This window comes from Saccopteryx bilineata, chromosome 6 (assembly GCF_036850765.1).
Source record: "Saccopteryx bilineata isolate mSacBil1 chromosome 6, mSacBil1_pri_phased_curated, whole genome shotgun sequence".
In the NCBI taxonomy this organism is placed as follows: Eukaryota; Metazoa; Chordata; class Mammalia; order Chiroptera; family Emballonuridae; genus Saccopteryx; species Saccopteryx bilineata.
In genome coordinates this window covers 170,331,914-170,349,618 of record NC_089495.1, presented here as the reverse complement: position 1 = coordinate 170,349,618, position 17,705 = coordinate 170,331,914, and the positions used below count along the sequence as shown (strand labels likewise).

Sequence of the window (17,705 nt, the reverse complement as noted above, 5' to 3'; positions counted from 1 at the left end):
CGAGGTATTCTTCTGAACATTATACATAGATCCCACTGATAAGTTAAACTCGTGGGCAGCATGCCTTTCCAAAAATTAGAGTGGGTTCTGTTCACTTCTATTGGTTTATCGATTGTTGGCCAATTCTATCAGCTGAAGAGAGACGACTTTCCAAAAAAAATTTCTACACATTTTATTCATGTTTTTACAAAGTCGCACTTTATTACCTTCAAGCGGAGGCGGGCCTGCGGCCGCAGCTGCACAGCAAGGGGCGCCTCACACACCACGCAGATGGGAGTGTTCATGGGCACCATGCCGCCACATTCCGTACACCAGCCCATCTGCGCAAAGACGGGGGCAGGTTTGTCTCGGGTGCAAAAACTGAAGGTATAAGCGATCTCAGAATATGTTTCAATTTGCTTTTGTAAAGAAATCTTTCTAAGTAATTACCTTTATTCTTATCTTTTCATATATTAATAGTAAAAACCATGTTTGTTAGAAAACAGAGGTGTAAAATACAAAGAAAAAAATATCTTCCGGGAGGACAGAGTGAAGAAATTGACAAATCCTCCTTCCAAAAAAGCAATTGTAACTCAGAACATCAACCAGACAGACAGCAAGGTGAAAAGCACTGGACTTCCTTCACAAAAGAACCCTCTCTCCCGTCCCTGCGCTGTCAGCTTGGAGCGCCACCTGGTGGACAGGCTGCAAAAAGCCGGAAGTTCTGTCAGCACTGATGACAAGGCTCACCTGATTTGGGGCACTTCTGAGGTTAAATCTCAGCGGCAAGCCAAGAGAGAGGGCCAATGTCTCCACTATCCTGAGACTGTGGTTCTGTGCAGGGCAGTGAACCAGCAAGTAGCCAGGAGTTTAACTGGGAGTTCCAGGAAGTAAGTCAACTACAGGGGACAAATCAAGGAGTTGGCTGGGCCATGCTCTCTCTGAAGCTCTAGGGAAGGTCATGTTCCACGCCTCTCTCCTAGCTTCTGGGAGCCTCAAGCTTCCCTCCGCCTGTAGAAGTGGCACTGTGGTCAGCTTGCCACCCATAGCTGACTGGAGGCTATGTGCAGGTGCGGCACAGACCAGAGTGGGCCCCAGCAGTGGTGGGATTCAGAAGGTTCGCAGCGCTTCAGCAGAACCGGTATCTAGTTTTTTGTTGAATTTGGCAAACTGGTTGTTAAAATGGCACTTGTAATCAGGGTTCTCTCTAAGGTGGGCACCTGGGCAGCCTCCCAATGTAGAAATCACAAATTTACATTCTGAAGGAATGGGATCCTACTCCTACAGTGAAAAGATGGTTAAGGGTAAATCACACAGCCAATGATGCTCGGATAAAAGTGAAAAAATTGCAAGTGGGGATGCCAATCAAGAGGCAATATGGAAATACCTTAATAACATAACCCCATATCAGTGGTCGGAAATTGCAGGGAAGACAGACAAAAAAGGTTTAATGCCTCTGAGCTGTGGTGGTGCAGTGGGTAAAAGCATCGACCTGGAACGCTGAGATTGCCAGTTTGAAACACTGGGCTTGCCCGATCAAGGCACATACGAGAAGCAACTATTATGAGTTGATGTTTCCCACTTCTACCCCCATCTCTCTCTCCTTTCTCTAAAATCAATAAATAAAATCTTTAAAATATATATGTATAAAACATTTTTTTAAATGAGTTTATTAAAGAATGTTATCAGGAAGGCAATGATGTTTGATTTGTCATTAAAAAAAAGTTGTTTCTTCATGCTGTATAATAAAGGTAATGTATGAGGCTACGAAGTTATGAGCTTCTTCCTCCCGGGTTCTGACAGTATGGCACAGTGTAGTCACGTCTGCAATGCTAGAATAAATTTAAAAAGTCTCTTCTATGCTTCTATTTAACAAGTGATGATAACAACAGAAGATGGCATAAAAAAGCCATTTTTCTATTCATTCTGTATTATTGAAGCCAGTATTTTTACCATCACAGGCTACAATTTTCACTTTATCCACTTTAATAAGTTCTGTCACCTCTCTGAATTCAACATCATTCAATACATTATCGCAGAATCTGTACGTATTTAGAGAGCCCCTGAAATTGACTCTGTTCCTGACCCTCTGAGCCAATAAGCAAGAGAGAAAGAGAGAGGCAGACAGACTGGAAGGGAGAGACATGAGAAGCATCAATTCGTAATTGCAGTACCTTAGTTGTTCACTGACTGCTTTCTCATATGTGCCTTAACCAGGGGTCTATAGCAGAATGAGTGACCCTTTGCTCAAGCCAGCGTCCTTGCGCTCAGCCAGTGACCTTTGGGCTCAAACCAGCCACGATGGGGTCATGTCCATGATCCCATGCTCAAGCTGGTAAGCCCACATTCAAGCCAGTGACCTCAGGGTTACGAACCTGGATCCTCAGCGTCCCAAGTGGATGTTTTACCCACTGTGTCACCATCTGGTCAGGCTAAATGGTCATTTTTCATATTCATGGTCATTTCACAAATCCTTTTATGCAGTCCTTCCACAAAGAATCAAATACATAAAAATATGAATACATTTGGATGAACTTATTGATTTTTAGAAAGCCAAGTATGCTTTCTAACTAACTACAAATTTAGTGGTAGAATAGTATCAATTATTGTCTATACTTGGCTAAAATGTTAAAATTTAGATAAACTGATCTATCTGTAGCCTATATAAACAGCTTCTTTGGAAAGAATGATGTATCTTGTAACTATACAGACTTGTAATTAGTACATTTCTTTTATTTCTAGAACATGTTTCCTTATTATATCCAGGTTATATACCGAAATATCATGTAAGTAGGAAATTAATATTTATCCATTAAAACAATAGGATTTCAGTCTATTTCTGAACCTGTGTTTCTATAAGAGCACATGCAAAAATGGTGCTGCAAATAATTTTCATGCCTAAGGAGTCGGATAGTAAGAGAGTTTTCTGCCAGTAATATTTTCAGCAAGTATTTATGTTTGCAGTTTGTGCACACCAGGCACTGTGCTACTGCTGCAAATAAAGATCAGATGAAGCAATGGAAGAAGCTGTGCTGCTCACCTGAGCTGCTTCTGGGGGTGGGAGACGACAACCAAATATGGGTGGGACAGGAGAGCCACATTCTTGACAGAAGCGAGCAAAGGGATCCGATGGGCGCGGGGCGAGGCACTGGGCACACCTGCAACAGAAGAGCTGCCTGATAGGCCCTGTTCTGACGGGTTCACAGGAAGAAGTCAGGGAAAAATCTAAAAGTATTCAAGAATTTAAAAACAAAACAAAAAACACTCTCAAAGGCTATGGAACAAGTTCTCGTCATTTTATTACGAAGTGTCCTCAGAGCTAGGACCACTGGGACCCTTCACCCGTAGACCATCTCACTTCCTGACTACAGCTGAGGTTAACAGCCTTGCTCCCTCTTCTTAGGGGGGATCTGCCCTGTCCTGTCATGTTGCGTTTGGCATTGGATTTGTGAGGATAAGCCTAGGGAATTCCATTAATGTCTACATTGCACTTTTCCCACCTTCTACCTGAGCATTGAGCCCAGTTTGTGTGACACTCTGGAGGGTCACTGTCAGTCAAGCTCTGCCTTTGTCTTCACGCACCTGGTTAGAGTTCCGAGGCCCTGCCCCAGCAATGCCTGTCCCAGTCTCCAGGGAAAATGGATCCCATCATTTAACCCTCACCCAGCTCCTTGGGTTCAGGATGTCAGCCAAAGAGAAAGCACTGACAAAATTCAACATCCCTTCATGATTAAAAACACTGAATAAACTAGGGACAAAAGGAAATATCCTCAGCATACTAAAGACCACATACAAAAAATCCACACTAACATCATCCTCTATGGTGGAAGACTAAAAGCTTTTCCTCTAAGATTAATAACAAGACAAGATTAGCCACGTTCACTGTTTCTATTCAACATAGTATGGGAAGTTCTAACCAGAGCAATTAGGCAAGAAAAAAAAATAAAGGGTGCTTAAACAGGACAGGAAGTAGTTCTTCCTGTGGAACAGAAGAATTATCTCTGTTCACAGATGATATGGTTTTACACATAGAAAACCCTAGAGAGCATACACAGAAGTAAATGATTAAAGCTAATAAGTACAGTCATCCTTGCCATATCATGGTTCACTTTTCACAGTCTCACTGGATCATGGATTTTTAAATTGTATATATCTAATTTTGTATTGCAGATTTTTTGCTATATCATGGGATTTTGCAATATATACAATAGGTATTTTTATATATTATTTTAATTATTTTTGTGGCAAAATAAGCATTTTCTAGCTTAAAAATTGAAAATAATATAAAATATATAAAAAGACGTTAAAAGAATATTAAATAAAAATAAAATATGTAGCATTACAGCAGATGAGTAGACAAAGACTGGCACGTATGGAAAATGCACCTATGGCCACTTCCACCTGAGCTAGTTTGGCCACATGAGATCACACATGGCACATATTGACTGATGGATGGGAGGCGACCAACCAAAGCACTGTGTTCTGCATCCCAGGTGCTGATTGGCTCAATGACCATAGTCTTAAAATATATATAAATAATAAAATAAATAAAAGGTCACTACTTTGTGGATTTTTGCCTATCATGGGGGGTCTGGAACCCAACCCTTAAAATAAGCCAGAGACCACTGTACATTTTTAAAAGTTGTAGGATAAAATAACCAACACACAAAAATATGTTGTTTTCCTATAAACAATTTCAATGGAAAATAAAAAAAAAAAAACACTTCCATTTATAATGGCATTGGAAAAAATAAAATATTTAGGAATCAATTTAATCAAGGTGATAAAAGACTTGTACAATGAAAACTACAAAACTTAGAAAAAAAAAGCCTGACCAGGCAGTGGCAAAGTGGATAGAGCATCGGACTGGGATGTGGAGGACCCAGGTTTGAAACCCCAAGGTTGCCAGCTTGAGAGTGGGCTCATCCGGCTTGAGCGGGGGCTCACCAGCTTGAGTGCCGGGTCACTGGCTTGAGCCTGGGATCATAGACATGACCCCATGTTTGCTGGCTTGAGCCCAAGGTCGCTGGCTGGAAGCCCAAGGTTGCTGGCTTGAGCCCAAGGTCGCTAGCTTGAGCAAGGGGTCACTCACTCTGCTGTAGCCCCCACCCCATCAAGGCACATGTGAGAAAGCAATCATTGACCAACTAAGGTGCTGCAATGAAGAATTGATACTTCTCATCTTACTCCCTTCCTGCCTGTCTGTCCTTATCTGTCTGTCTCTTTTTCTCTGTCTCTGTCACAAAACAAAACTTAGAAAAAAAAGTAAAGAAGATATAAATAAAAGGAAAGACATTCTGTATTCGTGAGTCAGAAGAATTCATATTGTTAAGATGAAAATACTACCCAAAGCAATCTACAGATTCAATGCAACCTCTATCAAGCTCTCAATGACATTTTTTTGCAGAAAAACTCATCCTAAATTCATGCAGTATCTCAAGAAACTCCGAATAGTCAAAATAGTCTTTAAAAAAGAACAAAGTTGGATGACTCACACTTCCTGATTTCAAAATTTACTACAAACTAATAAAAGCAGTATTATTCTAACACAGGACAGATATATGGACCAATAGAATAGAGAGCCAAGAAATAAAACTTTGCACATATTATCAAATGATTTTTGGCAATGGTGTGAACACCACTCAATGGGGAAAGGACAGTCTAACAATGGTGCTAGGAAAACTGGACATTCTCATACACAAGAATGAAATTGGACCCTTACCTCATACCCAATACAAAAAGTAACCCAAAATGGATCAAAGACCTGAATGTAAGAGATATACCTACAAACCTTTCAGAAGAACACATAAAGGACAAAACTTCATGACATTTGATTTGGCAATAATTTCTTGGATGTGCTACCAAAAGCATAGGCAACATCAACAAATATATATACACACACACACACCAGATGTGATCAAAATTAAAAGCTTTTGTACAGCAAAATATACTATAAAGTGAAAATGGAAGAAAAATTTCCAAATCATGTACCTGATAAGGGACTAATGTCCCGAATGTATAAAGAACTCCTACAACATAATGAAAAACAAACAACCTATTAAAAAAGGGGCGTCTGACCAGCCGGTGGTGCAGTGGATAGAGCATCGAACTGGGATGCGGAGGACCCAGGTTTGAGACTCCGAGGTCGCCAGCTTGAGTGTGGGCTTACCTGGTTTGAGCAAAGCTCACCAGCTTGGACCCAAGGTCACTGGCTCGAGCAAGGGGTTACTCGGTCTGCTATAGCCCCGCGGTCAAGGCACATATGAGAAAGCAATCAGTGAACAACTAAGGTATCACAACAAAAAACTAATGATTGATGCTTCTCATCTCTCTCCTTTCTTGTCTATCTGTCCCCATCTATCTCTCTCCCTGACTCTCTCTGTCTCTGTAAAAATAAATAAATAAATAAATAAATAAATAAATAAATAAAAGAGCAAAGACTTGAATAAACATTTTGCCAAAGAAGAGCCACAAATATCCAGGAAGCAAACAAAAATGGGGAATGTAAATCAAAACTACAATGAGAACCACTTTATACTCATTTGGATGGCCATATAAACCTTTTGAATAGAAAATTTAAAAATTAAAAATAAGTGATGGTGGCCCTGGCCGATTGGCTCAGTGGTAGAGCGTCGGCCTGGCGTGTGGGGGACCCGGGTTCGATTCCCGGCCAGGGCACATAGGAGAGGCGCCCATTTGCTTCTCCACTCCCCCCCCCTTCCTCTCTGTCTCTCTCTTTCCCTCCCGCAGCCAAGGCTCCATTGGAGCAAAGATGGCCCGGGCGCTGGGGATGGCTCCTTGGCCTCTGCCCCAGGCGCTAGAGTGGCTCTGGTCTCGGCAGAGCGACGCCCCGGAGGGGCAGAGCATCGCCCCCTGGTGGGCAGAGCGTTGCCCCTGGTGGGCATGCCGGGTGGATCCCGGTCGGGCGCATGCGGGAGTCTGTCTGTCTCTCCCCGTTTCCAGCTTTAAAAAAAAATAAATAAATAAGTGATGGTGAGAGTGTGAAAACACTGAAACCTGGTGCACTTCTGCTGGAAGCAGAAATGATGCAGCTGCAGTAGGAACAGCGGCAGCTCCTCAGAAAGGTAAACGCAGAGTTACCATACAACCCAGAAATTCCACTTTGAGGCAAATATGCAAATGAACTGAAAGCGGGGTTCAAAAGAGATACTTGTACTCCAATGTTCATAACAGCATTATTCACAATAATCAAAAGGATAAACAAAATGGTAAGCACACAATGAGAATTGTGCACCTGAAACCTGCATAAGTTTATTAACCAAAAAATTCAGTAAATTTTTTTAAAAGGTGGTATACACACACAATGGAATATTACTTATCTTTAATAATGAATGAAATTCTGATACATGCTACATGAACCTTGAAAACATTATGCTAAGAGAGATGAGCCAGACACAAAAGAACAAATATTGTCTGATTCTCCTTACATGAGGTATTTAGAATAGACTACGTCATAGAAACAGAAAGTAGAATAGAGGTTACCAGAGGATAGAAGGAGGGAGTAATGGAGAGTTACTGTTTAATGGGAACTGGGCTCTGTTTAGAAAGATAAAATAGTCCTGGAAATGGGTAGTGGTGGTGGCTGCACAACATTATATATGTATTTAATGCCATGAAATTTTACACTTAAAAATGTATAAAGGACCTCAAAAAATTGATTATAAAAAATAGAATAATGTATTATGAGGTTCATAATATTGGTAGAAGTACAATGTATGACAATATCATAAAATATATTGGTATTCAGTTATTGGAAATATACTGCTATAAGGTATTATGCTATACATATATAGTAGTATTATACTACTAGAAGATAAACTATTAAGTTAAAAATGTACACTAAAATGTACCACTAAAAAAAATTATAGCTAATAAGCCAACAAAGGAAATAAAAGAAAATGAAATAATAAAACATACCCAATTAATCCAAAAGAAGGCAGAAAATAAAAAGAAAAGGCAACAAATAGATAAGATAAACAGAAAACAAACAGCATGATTCTTGATTTAAATTTAAATACATCAATAATCAGAATAAATATACTCTCAACATCTCAATTAAAATGCAGAAATTGTCAAATTATTTTCTAAAAATCCAACTTTATATAGAGAGACACAAATAGGTTAAAAGCAAAAAAAAAAAAAGAGATTTGTCATGCAAACCCTAATCCTGAGAAAGGAGGAATAACTGAATTAATATCAGACAAAATAGATTTCTGAGCAAGAATATTACCAGAATTAAAGAAGTTTATTTCATAATGATAAAGGGGTCAATTCAGCAAGAAGACATAAAAATCCAACAGGTTAATACACTTAGTAGAGCTTCAAAGTACATGAAGCAAAAACTGATAGAAATGCAATCATAAGTAGAAAAATTCATAATTATAATCATAGATTTCAGCCTAACTTTCTCAATATTTATTAAACAATAGACATAAAATTAATAAAGATAGAAATAACTTAACACTCTCAACCAACTTAACTTGACAATTTCGAAACACTCACCTAGCAAAAAACACATTCTTTGTAAGTGCACATGAAATATTTACCAGTCAAAACTACAATATATATATTCTCTGAAGGTATGAAATTTTATTTATCTTATTTTATTTTTCTTCTTTTCCAAGTGAAAGGAGGGAAGATAGAGAGACAGACTCTCACATGCACCCCAACAGGGATCTAACCAGTAACCCTATCTGGAGCCGATGCTCTGCCCATCTGAGGCTATGCTCACAGCTGAGCTATTTTTAGCGCCTGAGACAGGCTCTACAGGACTATCCTCAGTGCCCCAGGCTGATTCGCTAGAACCAATGGAACCATGTTTGCAGGAGGGAGAGAGAGAGAGAGAGAGAGCAGGGGGAGGATGGAGAAGCAGAGAGTCTCTTCTCCTGTGTGTCCTGACCAGGAATCAAACCTGGGACATCCAAGTACCGGGCTGATGCTCTACCACTGAGCCAACAGGCCAGAGAAAAGGTATGAAATTTTATATAAACACCACAAAATATAATGAAAATGCTCAAATATCAGGAAACTTAACAGAGTTAAGGTAGTTTGACCATGTGAGATCATACATGTGCTTCTAAATAGCCCATGGGTCAAAAAGAAATAACAAGAATGCCTGACCTGTGGTGGCGCAGTGGATAAAGCGTCGACCTGGAAATGCTGAGGTCGCCGGTTCGAAACCCTGGGCTTGCCTGGTCAAGGCACATATGGGAGTTGATGCTTCCAGCTCCTCCCCCCTTCTCTCTCTCTCTGTCTCTCCTCTCTCTCTCTCTCTCTGTCTCTCCCTCTCTTCTCTAAAATGAATTTAAAAAATCAATAAATAAAAAAAAATTAAAAAAAAAAGAAATAACAAGAATACTAACAGTTTAAACTGAATTAAAAAGAAAACAACACATTGAAATTTGGGGGCTTCAACTTTAAAGTTCTAATGCCTATATTATAAAAAAAGAAAGGCTTCAAATGAATGGCTTTATCTCCCACAGTAAAGAAATTAGAAAAAGAAGAGCAAATAAAATTTAAGGTTCACTCAAAAAGAAATACAGCAACCTGAATAGACTTATAACTATTAAAGAAATTGAATGTGTAGTTAAAATCATCCTTAAAACTCCAGAGCCCAGTGCCTTCCCTGGTGAAGTCTATCCAACATATAAGAAAGAAAGAATACTAATTATACACAAACTCTTTCAGAATATTGAAGAGCGAATACTTTCTAAGTCATTTTATGAAGCCAGAATTATCCTGATACTAAACCCAGACAAAATACATTACAAGACAAAAAAATCTATACACCAATATCTCTTTTGTACACATATGCAAAAAAAATATGATTTAGTGGGTCAAATTAAACATTATATGAAATGTTACAAGAGTGGGATTTATCTGATGAATGTATGGTTGATTTAAAACTTGAAAATCAATACTGTAACTCATCACATGAACAGAAAAAGAAAAACTGTAATATTATTTTAATAGAGGGACAAAAATGATTTGAACAAAGTTCAACATTTAATCCTGATTTTTTTAAAAAAGGCCCTGGCCAGTTGACTCAGTGGATAGAGCATTGGCCCTGTGTGCAGACATTCCGGGTTCGATCCCCAATCAGGGCACACATGAGAAGCGACCATCTGCTTCTCTTCCCCTCTCTCTTTCCCATCTCTCTCTCATGCCTTCTCGCAGCCAGTGGCTCAGTTGGTTCGAGCATCAGCCCCAGATGCGGGATGCCAGCTGCATCCCAGTTGGGGTGCATGCAGGAGTCTGTCTACCTCCCTGCCTCTCACTTAAAATAAGAAGCCTCAGCAAACTAGGAATAGGAGAAAATTTCCTCAATGTGAAAAATCAAGAAAAAGCCCACAGCTAATATCATGATTAATATGAAGAAATGGAATATTTTCTCCTTAAGTTCAGGAATAAGGTAAGGATGTCCACTCTCACCACGTCCATTACAAATTTACTGGAGGTTCTGGCAATGCAACATTTGCAGGTGATGTGATCACCTATACAAATAATCCTGTGGAATCTTCCAAAAAAGTTAAATGACAGTGAGTTTAGTGAGGTTCCAGAATACGTGACCACCACACAGAAATCAATTGTATCTTATATTCTAACAATAATTAATCAAAAACTTATATTTAAAAATCAATACCATTTAGGACAGTATTAGAAAATAAGAAGGATTTAGGGATAAATCTGTGAATAGATATGCAATGCCTGTGCACTGAAAAGTATACAATATTGCTGAAAGACATTAGGGAAGACCTAAATAAATGATGAGACCATTTTTCTAGACTTTAAAAACTCAAATTTGTTGTCAAATTTTCTTAAAATAATATACAAATTTAATGCAATCCAAATAAAAACTCTAGCATACATTCTACAGATGTTAGCAAGCTGATTTTAAAATTTATTTGAAAATTCAAAAGTCAGCCTGACCAGGCAGTGGTGCAGTGGATAGAGCATTGGCCTGAGATGCTGATGACCCGGGTTTGTAACCCCGCGGTAGCCAGCTTGAGCATGCTCACCAGCTTGAGCGCAGGGTCTCCAGCTTGAATGTGGGATCATAGACATAACCCCATGGTCTCTGGCTTGAAGCCCAAGGTCACTGGCTTGAGCCTAAGGTCGCTGGCTTGAGCAAGGAATCACTGGTTTGGCTGGAGCTTCCTAGTCAAGGCACATATGAGAAAACAAAGAACTAAAGTGCCACAACTACGAGTTGATGCTTTTCATCTCTCTCCCTTCCTGTCTGTCTGTCCCTGTCTCTCCTCTGTCTCTCTCTCTCTTCCTCTCTTTCTCTCTCTCACTTAAAAAAAGAAGAAAAAGAAAATTCAAAGGTCCTAGAATAGTCAAAATATTTTTGTAAATGAAGAAAAAAGTTAGGAGGATATAGATGAGTATAAAAGAGCTCAAATATATGGTGACAGGAGATTTGACTTTGAGTGGTAAACACACAATACAATATACAGATGATGGTCTGTGACCTGTGGTGGTGCAGCGGGTAAAGTGTCAACCTGGAACACCGAGGTCGCTGGTTTGAAACCCAGGGCCTGCCCAGTCAAGGCACATAAAAGAAGCAACTACAAGTTGATGCTTCCCATTCCTCCCCTCCCCCACCCCAGCCTTTCTCTTTCTCTCTCCTCTATCTAAAATGAATAGATAATATCTTTTAAAAAAATAAAATAATTTATTAAAAAAATACAGATGATGTTTTATAGAATTGTACACTTGAAATCTATAAAACCTTTTTAGCCAATGTCACCCCAATAAATTTAATTAAAAAATTTAAAAAACACAAAGTTGGAGAATTTTCAATGCTTGGTTTCAAGATTTATTGTAAAGCTGTGATAATCAGACAGTGTGGTAATAAATAGCCATAGACAAACATGAAGGACTAGAACACAGAGTCCAAAAACAGATTACAAAAATTATCAATGGGGAAAGGATCATCTTTTCTGGAATAATTGGATATCCATATGCAAAAATATAAACCGTTACCTCACACAAAATTAACTAAATATGGATTATAGACTTATAGAAGAAAACAAAATAGAAAAACTTAGTGTGTAGGATAGGATATGTCTTAGGTTTGGAAAATATTTTTTAAATATCTCAAAATAAGCAGGATGTATAAAGGAAAAATAAACTCATTAGATTTCATCAAAAGTAAAAACTTTAGCTCTTTAGAAAAAAGAAAACTTTAATAAGAAAATGAAAAAAACCAAAGACTGGAAGAACATATTTGCAAAGCATATGTAACACAAGAAAACACGCATAATTCGATAACAGGAAAATACAGAATGAAATTTTAAAAAGAAGACAAAAAAATTGAGCAGACATTTTCCCAAAGAACACGTATAGACAGCAAATAAGCACTTTAAAAGATGTTCACAATCATCAGTCACTAGGAAAATGCAAATTTAAGCCACGCCCACCATCCCACTAGCACGGACAAACATTAGTGCTGGTGAGGAGGGAGAGCAACTGGAGCTCTCACACTGCTGGCGGGAATGTAAACCGGTCAGCCTCTCCGGGAAACAGTATGATAGTTGTTTTTAAGTTAAACAACTCACCTATCATATGACCCTGGCATTCATTGTTAGGTATTTACCTCAGTGACATGAAAGTGTCTGCACAAATGTTCACAGGAGCTTTATCCGTATCTGCCCCAAACTGGAAACAACCCTGCTGTCCATCAACAGGGAACTGGATAAACAAACTGTGATGTGTCCATTCAATGGAATACCACTTAGCAATAAAAAGAAATAAGTGTTTGACACATGCAACAACATGGGCCATGGGCAAATCTAAAAATAATTAGGCAGAGTTAAAGAAACTGGCCAAAAATTAAAAAAAGGGAATACAAACTGAATCATTCCTTTTCAAGTGCGAGCTGAGCTATAGTGATAAGAAGCAGAGCAGCAGGCGCCTGGGGACGGGGAGGGGCACAAGTGAGAAATTTCAAAGGTACAACACTTTTGCAAGTGATAGATTTGTTCATTTCCTTGACTATGGTGACAGTGTCAAAGTTGTATACATAAGTCAATTCTACTCGTTAAATAACTGCCATTTACTGTATGCCAATTATGCCTTTAAAATCTGTAAGAACTCAATAAGAAACAGCCGGGGGGGGGGGGCAAACACCACTGTGTCCTATCCTTACATTCTTTTTGATCATATTCTGTCTTAGAAGGATGTAAGAAATAATGAAGAGAGTGAGATTACTTACTTGAGAAAGTCTGTCTCCCTCTGAATTCTCATGATCTCAGTGCTTGTCAAATTCTTGTGGCCAGTTATGTGTGCAAAACTAGGGAACTAAAATTAAGAATAAATCAGAATCCTGGTAAAAGCTGTGGTATAGTAAACTGTATAAAAAATTAATTTTAATGCTTTGTCTTACATCCAGCATCCATCCTCTACAAATCATGATTAGGGAAGTCACAAGTAATCATTATCTTGGTATCCAATATTAAAAAGTTAAAGTGCTACTCATAACCAGATGTGTATATTACATTAAAAACATAAGTTTACAAGAGAAGATATCTTAATTTACCGTCAGAAAGACCAGATTTTAGCATTTAAAAACCTAAATTTGCATCCATTTTTCTCAAAGATCCCTAGGAAACTCAAAAGGACTCGCCTGAATGAATAAATGCAGCAACTGCCTTGTATTATCCACACACATTTAACTCACTGTGACATGCTTATTTGAGCATCCACTTTGTCCTAGGCACTGTGTGTGATGCACAGAGGGACAAGGGTAAACACTACAGTACATGGCTATCCTGGGACTCGGGTGGTTTGACGTGGTCTATATGTCCAAGTGGTAGGAGAATGGGCCAGGAAGGAATTTGGAGAAGGAACACGAAAGGAAGAAGCTAATACTTATGGAGGGTCTGACAGTAGTAAAATGTGCCTGGCTTTTTTTGTAGCCATTATCTCCTTGACATTTCACAATGACTTTATGAGGTAGGTATTATTATCCCCATTTTATTTTATTCTTATAACATTTTTTTTGATAATTTCAAACTTACAGAAAAGTTACAAGGATTATAAAGATAATTCTTGTATAACCACCCTGACCAACTGTTCACCTTAACATCTTCCCCCAAGTGCTTTCGTTCTCTCTCTCTTACTCATGGAGAATAAGCTGTAATCACGATCCCTTCTGTTCCTAAATACTTCACGTGCATTTCCTACGAGCAAGGATGTCCTCTTACACAATTGTGCAATTATCAAAACCAGAAAACTAAGAGTGATATCATACTATTATCTTTATTCACATTTATTAATCGGGCCAATGTTCTTCACAGCTATATTTTTCCTAGTCTAAGATTCAGTCTAGCATCATACTTTCACTTAGTTGTCATGTCTCTTTGTCTCCTTTAATATGGAATAGCTCCTCAGTCTCTTTATCCGTTGTGATGTTAACATTTTTGAAGAGTAACAGGTCAGTTAATTTGTAGAATGTCCTTCAATTTGGTTTTGTCTCGTGTTTCTTTGTGATTGGATTCACTTGTGCACTTTGGTACAAATACCAGAGAAATGATATTGTGTCCATCTTAGTGCATCATACCAAGAGGCACATATATTCATTTTTGAAATGAGGATGCTGACACTTAGAAAGTCAAGTCACTTGCTTGAGGTCAGGTCAACAGTACCTGTAATATCTCATATACTCAAGCCTATCTGACCCCGGTGGACTGCTGCCTACTACCATGCCTGCAGGCTGAGCTTAGGACTCCAGACTTTACACTATAGGCAAAGGGGATCAGTCAAAGGTTTTTAGTTGCTTTGTGTTAGATCCAACATAGCTTAGACCAGAAGTCACAAGTGCTGGTCTATTGGCCAAATTTGGCCTTCCATTGAGTATTAATTAGCCCACATATACATTTTTTTTTGTACAAATTTTGAAGTAATTGCTAAAATTCAAAATTAGGTAATAACACATAAAGAAGCAGATTTCTGGCTTCTCTTGCAAATTCCTCAGATGTGGCAACACTGAGCCTACAGGCCTTCTTGTCCATGGTTGGCTGGAGCTGAGCAAAGATAACCTTGTCACCTGGCGAGGATGTTTCACCTGGCCGGAGAACCCCAATGTCGTGCCCTGATACTAAAGCCAGATGTCAGCTGTCCTTTATCTCCATCCAGGCTGCCTCACGCATTTACTCTGCTGCCTGGCACTTGGCAGTGACCCCAGACCAGACGCTGAGCTCAGAGATATCTTTCTCCCTGGTGGTTGTTGGCATGTTGTAACACCCACCAGCATCATGAATTCTGATGCTTGCTGAAGTATATTTCAGGTGGGACTGAACTGGAATATTGGGAACAATGTCTCATCAATATGAAGGACAAAATGGAAGATAAATGCTTCATGGTCATTTATAGGCTCCTTTGGCCCTCTGAACTCTAGTCAAAGTCCCCAAACTTGTCCCCATGTTCCCCCTTTTTAGGATTCTGAATCTTGGATTCTTTACATACAGTTTTACCCCATCTTTCCCTTTGAAACAACAATTCTTAAATAACTAGGTAAACAAAGTAATCCAAATATCCTTGCACAGGGAAAAGAATTCTTTCTAGACATACTCTAGATCATTAAGGACATGTGAGACTGCTTTTCTGAAAATAGTTACGACTGTGTTTTGTCATCTAGCATTCATTCTTCAAAATTATACCTTTTAGATTTCAAAGGCAGTATTCTCATTTGGATGACACCAGCAAGCACTGCTCACAAGAGTGTGTGTGCTCATTATTCTATTCGGTAACCAGGTAATCAATCTTTCTAGAAGACTGGGAAGGGCAACATTCTGTTGCAGGCAGGTTGGCCATTTGTTCAGTGGGGTTTGCAAGCAGGCCATACATGTCTGTTGTCCTCTGGCCTCGGCCTTGTGATCCTCTAGACAATACAACAGGTGGGCCAAGGAAAGCCCAGGAGGGTCAGATGGAGTGGCCCCACAGCATTAGAGACTGAAGTGAAGGAGAGGCCTGACCTAGAGATGAGGACAGGCAGGCTTCCAGGCCAGTGATTCTCAGACTGGGATGATCATCAGAGTGCCCTGCCCTGTGGACGCCATCCGGGTTTGTGAAATCAGATTATCTAGGAGGATTTCAGAAAGCATAGCTGGAAATCTATCTATCTATCTATCTATCTATCTATCTATCTATCTATCTATCTACCTACCTACCTACGTACCTACCTACCTATCTACCTATCTATTTCAAAGTTCCCCCTGCCCTTCCTCCGGTGATTGTGATGTTCAACCAGGTTTGGAAACCATGCTTTTTAGCCTGTATAAGTGTGATTATAAGTGTGAGCAGCCTTGGAGTCATGGGCCCACAAGAAGCAGTTGTGGTTGAATAAAAATGTGCCTCCACAAATGCTCTACCTAGGGCTTGGATTGGAGGAAGAGAGCAAGGGCTCTTGGGTTGCCTTTTGATGCCAAAATTCTAAGTTGGGCTATATAAACATTGAAAAATCAAATTTCTATAACAGTAGTAGTAGTAGTAGGCAAGTACAGTAGTATAAGGGCATTCTTCCTGTGTTATAGTAAAAAATCTACTGACATAGCCTTTATTTAGGTCATAAATCATCTCCATCTTGTCAAATCCAATAGGCAAGTCCCTGTCCTTGTCTAATTTGAATCCCAATAATATCTGATTTAGGTGACCACGGCCTTCTCCTGAAACCCTTTCTTCTCTTGGCTTTTTTTTCTTTCTTCTTCCTACTTCTCAGGCTCTTCCTCGTCTACTCAACCTCTAAGTCAAGGATTTTGTCTTCTGCTATTTTCTTTGTCTGTACATCCTTGGTGAGTAATCTCATACAAACCCAAGCATGAAATACCGTCTATACAGGGGTGGGCAAAAGTAGGTTTACAGTTATGAGTATGTGAAAGAGTTTATTCTTGTATGATTATTTATTTATTTATTTATTTATTTATTGTTGTATTTCCCAAACAAACAACTATAAAACTACTTTTGCCCACCCAGGGTATTATATATTTCCGTGTACATATATTTCCAGCCCCAACCTCTCCTCTGGTTTTGAACTTGCATGGCCAACAGTCTATTTAACACCTCCACTTAAACTTCTAATGAGCCCTTGAACACCTGCTCCTCCCTCATCTTTCTCATCTCCATTAATGGTACCACCACCTCCAGATGCTTAGTCCAGAACCCAGAGAGTCATCCTTAATTTTTTCTTTTCCTTCATTCCATCCATCCTACCCCACAGCCAAACCTGTCAGCTCTACCTCCAAAATACATCTGGATTCCACTGGCTCCTGGGATCACCACTTGTACAGCTTGTACTAATCACCATTATCTCTCACTTGAAACAAAAGCCTCCCTAATGATATTCCCCTCTTACTCCTCTACAGCCTAATCTCCAAACTGTGGTCAAAGAGGAAACTTTTTTTCCTCCTCCTCTTTGAAATGTAACTTATAAATGTGAGATCATGTCTATAGTCCAAATGAATCCTCTTTACAATTATTAGAAAATTCAAACCCCTTACAATGGGACTCACCCATAGCATCTGTGATTCCCAAGCCTGCCTGCCCATAAGAATCACTTGTGGGTGAATTTAAAAACATAAAACCATGCCCCAACCTCACACCAGACGAATGAAATCAGAGTTTCTGAGGCTGGGTTCTGGGACTGGTTTGAAGCCCTGGGGTGATTCCAATGTGCAGCCATGTTTGAGAAGCACAGCCCTCCA

At 39.3% G+C, this 17,705-nt stretch overlaps 1 protein-coding gene across 2 annotated transcripts in view; it reads right to left on the bottom strand.

Moving 5' to 3' along the window:
* The window catches only part of DZANK1 (double zinc ribbon and ankyrin repeat domains 1), a 79,646-nt gene that overhangs the window by 37,244 nt on the left and 24,697 nt on the right, over positions 1–17,705 (bottom strand). For both annotated transcript variants that reach the window (XM_066236088.1, XM_066236089.1), the window contains exons 7-9: positions 13,220–13,305; positions 3,020–3,137; positions 207–320 (exon numbers count right to left, since the gene is read on the bottom strand). In XM_066236088.1, the coding sequence (XP_066092185.1) occupies positions 207–320; positions 3,020–3,137; positions 13,220–13,305 (318 nt within the window). The remainder of the gene's footprint in view (positions 1–206; positions 321–3,019; positions 3,138–13,219; positions 13,306–17,705) is intronic.